The 13,055-nt window shown below is 35.0% G+C and overlaps 1 protein-coding gene across 3 annotated transcripts in view; it reads left to right on the top strand.

Moving 5' to 3' along the window:
• sorcs1 (sortilin-related VPS10 domain containing receptor 1) overlaps positions 1 to 13,055 on the top strand; it is a 231,540-nt gene that overhangs the window by 131,764 nt on the left and 86,721 nt on the right. For all 3 annotated transcript variants that reach the window (XM_006630828.3, XM_015347402.2, XM_015347403.2), the window contains exon 3: positions 10,423 to 10,522. In XM_006630828.3, coding sequence (XP_006630891.2) covers positions 10,423 to 10,522 — 100 coding nt within the window. The remainder of the gene's footprint in view (positions 1 to 10,422; positions 10,523 to 13,055) is intronic.

The following is a 13,055-nucleotide window of genomic DNA, read 5'->3' as shown; positions in this document are numbered from 1 at the left end:
GAGTGACTACCTGTAATTAATTTCACCAGATTACAATTCATAATAAATCTGCAAGAAATAAAATGAAAAATGCACCTGTGCCTATCTTGTGACTGTGTTTGTGTTGAATTTGCTGTTTTACCGAGTATCAGTATAAGATAAGGGAAGAACATGTCACATAAGGTGTCACAGTGTAACATTGTTTGAAAGTGAATATGAGAAATTAAGAAAATATGTCTTTCCCTCTGCGACAAAGAAGAAACGAGGGATTTTTAAAGAAATGTGCTGTACTCTGGTGGTACTGCAATTTTTATAACATATATATAGGAAAAAGCCATTAACCCAACTCCCACTTCTGTGTTCTGACTTTCTTCAGCATAATAATTTTAATTATTAATAAAGTTCCTTTGATAACCTTTTTTTGTGTTCTATTTCTTAGTGTGCTAGATGACAAATTAAATTTGAATGGGCATGCCTGTGCCATGTTCATATCAGACTGAGGAGGCTAAAATCATCATTACCGGCTTCGTAGCCTCTAAGTCTTTCAAGTCTGCCTCTGTTTATATTGGACATGAAACACAACATGTAGCAAAGAAGTTGCCTTATTTCCCCTCAGTTTTAGTTATACTCATGACTTGTTTGCTCTTTCATAAGAGGCACTTCAACTGAAAATAAGCCAGATGTTGTGTTTAAAAGAAAGAAGTTTACTGCTAATGTCAAAGCATAGTGGTCTGTGTATGATAGCTACAGTACTTGTTAATGTCTGAGTAAACTCTTGACATTTCCCTGTGGAAACTGAAGGTATTGTTATTGAAACCATCTGCATTAACTTTTCATTCTTTTCTGATCCAGACCACTGAATGAAAGCACATCTTTTTGAGTCCAATATGCATTTTCACTTCTAACCTGTCTCTCTTGTATTTTGTTATTCAGTTTTAATGTATTCAATATATTCTATATTGTATACATTTTTTCTTTAGAGTCTTCTTCTCTATCCCCACCCTGTTCCAGTCACAGCACTATACAGTATGAATATGCTTCATCTCCCTGATTAAGTTATTGATCCTGAGCACTATCCATGTTTCTTGTAATCTTTATCTCTCAAATGTTTCATGCTATTACAGTACATCCGTTAGCTCAAAATAAGTGGAAGTGTTAGATTAGATATGTTTATCTTTATAATGTTTGACTCATTATTATTCTTTCAAGTCAAGTTCTTTATAAGTAATCGTCTCACATCTTACTGATTTAATACAGAAGGAAAATATTAGTTTATCTCACACCTGAAGAAGGCTTCACAGCCAAAATGTTGTGTTTTCTTTCTTCTCTTTTCAGCATAGAATAAACCTATTACTCGTTCCTTTGCTGACTATGCATGCTGACGCAACTACCCACCTTAAATATTATATTAGAACTTGAGAAAAAGAGGTCCAGTGTTTTTGTTTCTGAAAATATTTTCTGCCAAACATTTAGGAAAGAATAATGCTAGCAACAACAACATGTATCTTGATCAAGAGAAAGGTATTGTTGACTGTTGCATATATTGTCTATATGAGCACTTCCCTTCATCCTATTGTTAGGTAAAGAAAAAAAATCTATGCATTTAATCTTTTCAGAAAACTACACTAGAAAACCAAATGGCACAAGAAGATTTGGACTTTTTTTCTTGATTTATAAGGGAATATTATGTTTATTGTCTAGTAAGAGAAAACAAAAAAAATGTTATTATAAGTACAGTATATTGAGTAAACCTTGCTGTATATAAATTGTGTGTATATGTATATACTATATGTAGTATTTTCAAATATGAATTATATGGTAGAATATGTAATGAATTTAAGTTTAATATTATTTAGTCTCTGTCTCAACATGCCTTTGTATTTTACATTATGTCAGTACACACATTTTGAGTTTGAGAGTACAAAAATAGAAGAACAGACAAATCACCCATTCCTTGAATTTTAATTTAAAATTACCTCCATGGAGAAAAAGAACCACAGTATATTTTTACCTAAAGTCTGGGACATACAGTAAGCTTAACATGATGAAATATTAATTAAATGAGTTAAATTTACCCAAGACAATTATGTATTTCTCTCAGCTACCTTCTTCTGCATTTAGCTTATGAGAATTGTGTTCTTTAATGAAAATACTGGCACACCAAGTGAATGCCAATTAAGACAAATTGGTAGTGGCTATAGAAGCAGACCTAATAACTACAATGATTTTTTATTAGATCAAGAGAGGTCAAAGTTATATTTTTTATAAATAGACCTTTGTTACCAAAGCCTGGGACCAAAAGGTGGGTTAGTATTTGAAAATGTATTTAAATGTATTCAGTTTTAATAAAAAAGCCAAGTGTACTGAATTACAAAAAAGGGAGAAGTCAACAGTTCACTGCACTTCGCAAGGGATCAGTGGGTAGGATGCTTTTTAAATGCTTTAATCCAGCTACTAATTGGTCTTTCATGACTCGACATACCATAGCTTGGGATTCATTTTTGTATAAGACAGTAATATTGAGCTTATTTTAAATTTATTTAAATGTAATGTTTTTTTTTCATCTGTGAACTGCAAAGCCCCAATGATATTCATTTTCTCCAGGCAAAACTACTAATGTAGTTTGGGATCTTTTAATGTAGAATTGCTAATATACCGAGCATAAAAAGAAACATCTAGCACATATACTGACATGAACAGACAAGACATTACCTGTATGTAAAATCTTTTTACTGAAAAACATTTATCAACAGTGGTGATCAAGAGTGTGTCTAGTATGGAAGTCATAGGATATTGCTGTAACATTTTTGGTCATTGCTTGAAGCAATATAAGCTGAAAATCTGTGATACTGTACATACTGTACTTTGCTTCAGTTTGCAGATTCTACCCTATTCCTCTTATAATGGGTGAACAAGCATTTGAATGTTCACTTGTCTCACATCAATAATACATTCCATCCTAGTTCAGCTCATTGGTGAGAATTTTGAACAATTGTTGAAGAGTGGATCAAAACCTAATTTCAGACACTTCCACCATTTTACATATACTTGTGCATTTTCACATGCCTCCCTTCATCTCAACTTCAACCTTGAGCATCTCATGTTTCAGCTGGCTCATCATCCATTAGAAGAGGGTACAGTACTGTAGGTGTTCTGACAGTCCTGGGTTGTACAGTAGTTCTCCTCCGCATGGTGTTACCATCTTAAAGTTTGCTGTTCCAATCACATCTCTACTCCTTCATTAGGATTTACCTAAACAACTGAAATTTCATCGGGGTTCAGTGTGTGTAATTAAGGGGTCCATGGCACAGCTGTCACTTGCTCATCTTGCTAGAAAGTCCTTACTCCAGGAGTTGCATGTAGGTACAGAATGTGTCAAGTTTGGAAGAGCCCACAGGAAGGGTGGCTATTGAGGTTTCTCTACTGGATCAATATAGCAAAATGAGGGGAGGTGCACTTTGATGAAGTGGAGTTCTATAATGACTGGACACTCCAACCCAGACTATCACATCTGGACCTTAAACATCAACTGTACACAACAATTAACATATTAGTAACTTATTCTCACAATCTAATCAAAATCTATATTTTATTTCTAAAAAAGGCAGTGCATAAATGTTTAGTAATATGATTTTTTTTTATGTTCGGTATATTTTTCACATTTGCCTCCATCAGCATTAAAAATAAACTCATTTTTCTTGCAGTAGTTATATGCATTTGTTTTAAGCAACATGTTTAGATAAATTAATATGGAAAAAATAAGTGACTGTTCGATATATCCTGACCTATCATCTTCACAGAACTCATCCCACATCGCTTGAATTTTATTAACTTCTTATATCTACTTCAAAAGCTTTCTTTAATACTGAAAGCATATTTTCCACCACTTGAATGTATAGTAGCAGTAGCATAGGCTTACAGGAGTACATCACTAAAATGGTCAATTATTTACATGGTTTTGATTAACCCAAAAGTAATCATATGCTATACATAACCTTATACTTTTTACCTCATGAAGACTTTTACAGAACTCAGTCCCTAAAAAAAATAGGCATGGATATATACTGTATAACACACACATAAACACACGGTGTGTTGTAAAAGCAAGCAGTGACTGTGTATTATGGGAATTAATATTCATTTGTGTTCACCATTTCATAATGCTTGAGGCAGAGCCATCTAAACAGATTTCAAATTCTGTTGAATATTCATTAGAGCCTGGAATGGGCTCCACAGTCAAAATGTTATTTGTTTTTAATTTTAATTTTCTCTTTTCATCATGGAAGTAGCACCCGTGTGTTCATATAATATATATATATAGATTTCATCACATCGTATCCCAATGAGACATTATTTAGTCAGTATTGACCATGATCCTCCTTCAGAGAAAATATCAGACTTTTTCCAATAGTCATCAGTGTTTATGCTTTAACTTATATGAAACAACAAGGCAATAACATGGAATCAAGTGTCAACTGTAGACACTTTAAGTCTTTAAGTTTGATTAGTAATGATTTTTTGTGGATTAATTTTTGAATGTCTTGTTTTTCCAGAAACAGTATACACAAGCACCATGTCTTCATTCTAGCAATATTACCACTAGTATCCTATATATCTGAAGTGGCAGTAATTCAGAAGTTCATCCTTTCATTGCCTTTTGCAAACATACTTCTTTTTATGTTCATCCTATCCCTGACTTAAGAGTCAGGGGAGCATATTACCAACTGTCCTGCTCATCTCTGGAGAAGCTATAAATATTGTGTTTTATGACCTAGTTCATCCCAAAACTACTCACAGATATATATCTGCAGTGATAACAAGAAATATGTAATTCTTTTTTTAAGCATACAAATATGATTAACAGTGTAAGGGAAGTACAGGCATTATAGTAGGCTTGGGAGCCAAAAGCTCAAAAGAAAAGGATGAATTTCCTAGAGACTGCATGCCATTTATTTACTTACAGTATATATTTATTTAGAGTCGCATGGTGGCATTATTTCTGGCACTGCTGCCTACTAACTTCTGAATCCTGAATTTAAACTCCACTTGGTGTGTCTTCTGTATGTGTATTTACGTGCACTCCCTGTGTCAGCATGGGTCAGTCCAATGACATACAATAAGACTAAATTGGTGTGTTTATGTGCTACGCGATATACTGACTTCCCCCCTAGGGTGAAGTCTTGCCTTGTGCCCTATGCTTGCTAGGAATAAAGTGGTTACTAAAAATGGATGGCTGTATTTATATTTAGAATAGTTGTAGAAGAACACTGTCTCAATAAGTCTTTGATTCAAATAATATTTATTGTTGACTAAAGTATGTTTTTGTCATTGCCATTTGCTTTTAATACACTCAATACTTCAGTAATGGAACGGTATATTACTACTGCTGCTGCTGATTCTTTTGCTTAATGTAAATATTTTGGACAGTCTCATCAGGAAATTAATACTTTCAAAAAGCATTATGTAAAAAGACACTCTCATGGTTGTAGATGTGGCCTAGATGCTGGTTAATTGTAAAGGAGGCAGAAGGAAGATCCCTAGTTCTGTCAAAAGTGACTTTTCTAAGTAGAAAGTCTGTTTCTATCTCTGTCACTATATTGTTTTTCCCATTCTGATGAGCAGTTTTAAAGACTGAATAAGTAAGTACAATGTTTATTTGCATATATATTTCATAAACAAAAGCTACAACAACATGTTACCATAAATAAGAATTGCCAAACATGAAAAAATTAAAATATTTAAAAAGCAGTTTTAAAGCTATGTAATAATTTCTTCAGAAGAAGAAAAAAGGCTTTCAAACATGATTCCAGGCTGAAATGCTGCATCATCTGATTTTATTGATTTGGTCATTCATATTTACAGCACAGTTCTATCAGTAACAACTAAATGCATTTATTTCTTCAACATGGGATGAAATGTACTTCACATCTTCAAAAGCAATATCTTCAGTGGTTGTTTGATGTGAGCAATGTCCAGTTTCACATTACGATTACTCTGATTTCTTGATGGCATATGAAATAAGTGTATTGCTGGTACTATCAGTGAAATGTACTTCAAAAATGCTGTTCAATCTACATATTTATGCTGGAAAAACAGGACATCTTGTTGGATTATAGAAAAATAACATTTATTATTTTTTCACACATCAATTCCTAAACATTTTATTTCTGTTTGATAAGTTTGCAGCTTCTTTCTACTAAACGAGCATACAGTACATAGTTAAGGGGTTATGGTGCAGAACTTGCCATTTCAGCTTGAATAAGTCAATAATTAGTATGGTCAGTTTTATGTACAGTATAATTATGTATTTGATGAGGCATTCATTCAGATAACATAAAATAAAAGCTAAGAAGTAGATCTTTATGAGAACATTTCAGATTTATTTCCTATGAGAAATAAAGCAAAAAAAAAAAACAGATTATTTTACTCCAGCAATAATTGAACAGTGAATACTGTAATTTGATCTGTGGCAGATTAGTAAATTTAATTGTGTTATGTTAGTGTTGAGCCATGCGATGGACTGGTGCCGTGTCCAGGCTGTACCCTGCCTTAGGCTTGTTGCTTGCCGGGTAGGCTCTGGCTTCCACCATATGGTATAAAGTGGTTTGGCAAATGACAGGACATGTTAGTGTTAAAAGGACAGTGCAGTTTATGTACTGTACAGTAATTTATAAATGGTTTTGGTTGTTATTTTGTGTTATTTGTCATATACAAAATAAAATATTACATTTTTGCCATTTTTGAGAAACTTCAAACAAAAGGTACTAGTTGGACCTCCATTCATGTCAAATTCCATTATTTTTTATTTGGTTGCTGCAGACGTACTGTAGCTGGTTTCCTAACTGCAGTGCCAGCCTCTAAACCAACTTTTCACAGCTGCCTCTTTATTGACACTTTAATTTGTTGAGCTGTCTTCAGTTGAGGTGGAATTCTTTGCCTTCTCAGATCGCTTTCTCTGACTTCAGATACACATTCAATGGCATTCAGCTTGTTCTTTTGTGCTGCCCCCTTTAGAAATTTCCATTATCTTTCTTCTGGTCCTTTGTGAGCATGTTACCTGACGTTTTCTCTGTATTTTATTACTGTTCCTTTTGACACTTCATAGAACAAGGAATAACCCTAAGTGGTTATAGGGCCATCACTGCTTTACTGTGAGAATTAACGGCTTCACTGATTCACACTAAATCTTGAGAACTTTTTTGATTTGGCCTGAAGACTGTTATATCCTCAGTAGAACTAAGGAAAAGTAATTACAGCGAAAATAGACTGGCTTGTTTAAATAAAGGATCTATTTACCTTGTGGGAATAAGTTACAGTTGCATATTCATCCAGTAGGTAATTCTCTTTGTGTATTAGTGAATATCACAGGAATTTAGCAGTATACATACTGTAGGAACTTACTGGCATCTTGTGGGTTTTTCTCTGTATGAGGTATCAGGAGAAAGAAAATGAATACTTGCATCTTTATTTTTGCTCCTAGTTAATGAGAAATTCATAGAAAACACACTGGTTTTAAAGGAAATACAGTTCTCCTTGAAAGTATGTGAACCTTTCATATGTCTTAGACACATTATCTTAAAAACACTTTTATACGAACTTCAATACTTAATGAAGATAACCCAACAGTCACACATACAAAATCTATATAGTTTCATTGTTTCATTATTTATTAAATAAAACTTATAAATTATTATTTAACAGAAACTCAATGATCCCTCTGTGAACCTAATTCAATAAGCAGTGGCACACCCTGTAGAAGATATGACACCAACCAAATATTTCCCATAGTTACCAATCAGTCTTTAACATCTGCTTTGAGGAGTGTTGCCCATTCTTCCTTACAAAACTGCTTCAACCACACCAGATTTGTTTGCTGTCTTACATGAAGAACCTGCTTCGGGTCTTGTCACTACATTTCTCTTGGGTTGAGATCTGAACTTTGACTTGGCCATTCCAAAACACAAAATGTCTTCCTCATAATCTGTTCTTTGAGAGATTTACGGGAATGTCAGGGTCATTGTGATGCTGGAGGATCCCCTTTTAGGCTCATCTTCAGCTCATGGACAGAGGGCTGACATTCTCCCCAAGAATATTTTGGTGTGACTGAATTCGTAGTTTGCTCGATGATGGCGAATCATCTGGGTCCAGTTCACAGTTCACAAACTTCCAAGCAGCACTGTATAAAGGATTCAGAAAGGATTTCTGCAGAACACCTGAAGAAATCTGTAAATATTTGGTTCCAAAAAGTTGCACGTTTAAAGTTTGCAGGTGAATGTCCTTGAGAACTTTGGCCTAGATCCATACAGAATTTGCTTTTTGGTGGTTACGGAGATGTGCAAGGTTGAACTGTTTTCATTACAAATCTCATACTGACAGGATGGGTTTAACATTATTATTTTTTTAATCAAACTTGTCTGGATTACAAAAAGTTAACCTTCATCTTCCAAATTAAATGTATATAACATCTGATACGGAATAATGAAACCCATGTATATTGAGTATTTAGTTATAGTGCTGAGTAACAGTATTTAGTTATGGGGTGATTTGGCTTGGTTGTGGACAGCCTTCCTGCCATAGGACAAGAGTGCCAGGGTGTGGAGTTAATCAAGGGGCAGCTGCAAAAATGGAGAAAAGGTGAAAGAGGGATGCATGAAATGAAATGCAAAAAGATAGGGGTGTTTATGATATACAGAACATAAAATGAAGAATTATTTAAGTAGATATAGTACTGGGGTGGCTCTGTGGCACAGTGGGTAGCATCGATACCTTGCAGCACTGTGGCCTTGGGTTCAATTCGAGACCTGGGGTGCTATCTGTGTGGAGTTTATGCTGTATGTTCTTCTCTGGGTGCTCCCACAGTCTAAAGACATACTTTACTGGTAGGTTAATTGGCTTCTGGTACAATTGGCTCTGGTGTGAGTGTGTTTGTGAGTTTGTTTATGTGTGTCTGTCCTGTGATGGATTGTTTGCCATGACAGCCCCCCCCCCCACCTGCCCCTCCCCCTTCTGTGTTGGCTAAAGCAGTTAGAAAATGGATGGATGTAGTATTTATAACAAGTTTGATCTTTCATATTAATGCCCAGTAGCAATACTTCCTTCTTGTAATTAAGATACAGAAATATTATTTATGGAATTGATGCAGCCTGGGGGCATGCTGGCGTAGCGGTTAGCACTGCTGATTCTCAATCCTGGAGTTGGGTACCTTTCTGTAAATTAGTACATTCCTCCTTTGTTCACATGTGTTTTCACCAGGTGCTTCGCTGAACTCCCACTTTTCAAAGACATGCTACTCAGGTTGATTGATTAAATTTAAATTGTGCCCCTTGGGTGGGGGTAGCTGGTCTCTCACTTCACAACACGATCGTGAGAAAGTGACCTTGGTGCCTCTCTTCTCTGTAATTTTTTTACTGTATTCATAGTATTTCTGAAAAGAATAAGTGCTTATACTGTAATATACCGACTGTTATTTTTTTCTTTCTTTTCCTGTCCTATCTTCATCTGGTTAGAATCAAAGCAGCTGTTCTTTGTCTACTGACTATACTTGGAGCATAACCTCCAAAATGATGACATTGTTGTGACCAACAGCATTTTTTTCCAAAGAGTGAATTTTAAATTCCTAGATATACTGTAGTATATAGTACATTTTAGTGTATACTGCTGTCTGATTTATTATATTATTGGTGATATTTTTTTTTTGTAATATGTGTTTCAGTGAATTAAAAAATAATTAAAAAAAGGGAGAATCATGTCTAGTATTTCAAATACACAACCACTGGGAAAAGGGATCTGCCTCACTAAACTGATAGAGCGCAGATGCTCAGCCCATGCGCCAAAATCAGTGAAATCCTAAAAGGAAAAGCCAGACTTGTGTTTTAATCTTGGACCGGAGACTGAAAACAGTTTGGGGTTGATTTGCCTGACAGTGTCACAGTATCCCATTCTGCTGAGGCCAGTTCCCTTGCTAAACTGGAATCCTCAATGATCTTCAGTTTGACACCTTGCACTGATTAGGTTCAACTTGTAGAAAAAGAATCTCAATAGATTTGGGGATAAACAAGGAAAGTCTTTCAGTGGCTGACACGCCAGTTTGAGGCAACAGCAGTGTATTCTGAAATGTTTAGAAACCAGAGGAAGAGTGTGGGGGTGGATGGGTTGGTGGTGTAACAGGCACATTAATTTAATAATCTCTTTTGTATTTCATGGTTGGCTTTCTCTTTATAAATGGGTCTGCCTAAATACATACCTTGCCAACTGCTTTATTTTCTTATTTCACTGTTAATTTGCAATTTGTCAGTCAAAATCGGCATTGTTTTATGTGTACAGCATTAGTGTATTAAAGAAAATAGGAAACATTATTAAATTGCTTTGACTCTGCCTATTAAATATAGCCCAATGCTGTTGATTGCAATAACCTATTCACTGAGTCTTCTAATTAAATTTCAGGTCAACTGACTATGGAACCACATATGAGAAGCTTAATGACAAAGTAGGAGCAAAAACTATTCTGAATTACTTGTATGTCAGCCCTAATAACAAGAGAAAGGTAAGGCCCTTATATTTATATATTTACATTACCCTTGCATGCCATTCTGCCGTGGTAGATTTATCCTAGGTCTTTTATCATTTTCCTAATGATTTTACAGTGGCTAGGCCATTGCTTTTCTTTAGTTGTCAGTGTTTTCTCTATGCTTTCCTACCCCATAGAATGGGAATATCATGAAAAGGTGTCTAAGGAATGTCTTCTATGGTATCCCATTTTGTCCAGTGCCCTGCAATAGACAGGTGCCCCATTCTATCACTTGCTATCAGCACTGCTCTGCACCATGTGGTTCCAGGGCTCTATTTTGCTGTGACCCTTACCAAGACATGCAATTTTGTGATAATGAATGGATAGATTATTAAATTGAAATTGCAGATTTCCACAGTTCTTGCAATCTTTAAATCTTTTAGTTCTTTGAATCTTAATTACAAGATTTGAACTAGATGTGCCACAACAATCTAGCAATAGTTCCATTAACGCAAAGCTCTTAAACCAAGTTTTCTATTTCATTTATGGGGACCCTAATGGGATTTGTTGCATTTTATATTACCTTATTGCATTTCTTTGGAAAACTATTGCACAGTTTTGTCTTGTGCAATCAAGGGAAACCAAGTCAGAATACAAGTAATGAAAACTTCAGTAAGTCAAAGTCTTTGTTTTGAATATGAGATCTTCTCAAGAACAAACTTTGAACAAACTTTGAAACTTGAATATTAACCTCAAAGAACCTGGCTTTGCAAGTTGAAAATTCATAATGTGCACTTCTTCTTAAAAATGCACAAGGGGAGAGAATTAATGGCTTGTGTGTTTAGAATGCAAAGTAACATTTTGTTTCAATGTTATTTGATGGCATTAAACATTTTTTTTGTTATTAGAATAAGTATACCATAGGAAAAGTTCACATGGCTTAGTGAATTTCAATGTCAAAATCAAAGGCAAAGGATAAGTTCTTATTTACAACCCTCTTTCTGTGCCTTCTCTTGGGAGATAAGTGGCAGCTGAGCAGTTAATTAGATACCCAGGAGTGAAAGCTGGCAATGTGACAGCACAGCCTTCTCTGTCTATTCTCCACTCCCTCCTACTCTACAGTAGTCATTTTCTCTTTGTGTCCTCTCTTTCTGCAGTCAAAAATCATTATTTCTTTTGCATGGTCGTACTTTGATCGTGTTACAAACTGTGCTTCACAGCAAGTGGGACCCTGCAAAATGATCTTAATGCATAGCATTATTACTCCAATATGGACCTCCACCATAACCTTTCTTTTGATATTGAGCCACTGCACACCATTTGTCTGAGCTGAAAAAATGCAGATATATTTGCTTTCTTATGTTGTTTTTTAATTAAAAGAACTTAGAATTTAGAAATATTTTTTGCTGCATATGCAGGGGTATAGGCTGGGTATTAAAATATTTGTTTACAGAGGGATTCTTACAGTATGCAAAGGAACAAGTAATAGGTTTATTCCATGCTGAAAAAAAGAAGAAAGAGAACACAACGTTTCGGCCGTGGAGCCTTCTTCAGGTGTCACCTGAAGAAGGCTCCACGGCCGAAACTTCTTCTCTTTTTCTTTTTTTCTTTTTTTTTCAGCATGGAATCTTCTTTTTTTCAGCATGGAATAAACCTATTACTTGTTCCTTTGCAGCCTACGCATGCTGACGCAGCTACCCACCTGAATTCTTACAGTATGTCATACATGCACATTAATGAACGTAGTGCTATCACATAAAGTATGAAAAAAATTCTGAGACACTTCTCAAATGGCAGCTTACATGTTTGCAAGCAAGGGTAGTTGATCTATAGTATGGGTTAAGGAAAATGACTGATACTTCATATTTTGAATATTTCAATTTCAAACCCAGTTTGGTTACTGACTCTTGTGCACTTTCTTTTATATGACTGTACAGCTAAGGTTTTCTTGCTGGGTGACTTTCTAGACGTAGTTATTGATGCATAGTTCACACACTGGTTTTATTTGACAAAAAGGTCTGCTAAATTTGAAAATATTTATTTAAACAATGGCAGAAGTATGGACATGTGCAAATTAATTTTAATTTATTTATAAAACAATTATTTCTATGGTTACAAATCCCATACAGTATCAGGGAAAATACCAACAATACATTAGTTTTGATTTGTTAAATTGTTTTGAGTCTAAAAGTTTTAATTTTAATATACAGTATTTGCTGATTCAATAACAAAAAATATTTCCTTTCTAGATGAAAGTCATGATATGCTATAGTATTTGAGGTGATGATTTTTTGTGCTTGTTCCTGTGTGTGCATAACAGGGCTCTGCCTTTGTCTTCCTAGTTGCACCACTAATAACAGATCTCAGTGCTACAGTAATTAAAAATGTTAAAACCTACCTCTCCATATATACATTGACCCGAAATTGATGTGTATTGTGTCTATGCTGTTCAGAAACAATTATACCCTTGTGAAGCTCTGTTCCCAACAACAGGCAGGTGGGTGGAATATGAATGCTGCCTCAGATGATCTCCATACATCTGTGTTCAATGCCTTTGAATGGCCTTTTA

The sequence above is a fragment of the Lepisosteus oculatus genome, chromosome 4 (assembly GCF_040954835.1).
Source record: "Lepisosteus oculatus isolate fLepOcu1 chromosome 4, fLepOcu1.hap2, whole genome shotgun sequence".
In the NCBI taxonomy this organism is placed as follows: Eukaryota; Metazoa; Chordata; class Actinopteri; order Semionotiformes; family Lepisosteidae; genus Lepisosteus; species Lepisosteus oculatus.
This window is presented reverse-complemented; position numbering and strand designations above follow the sequence as displayed.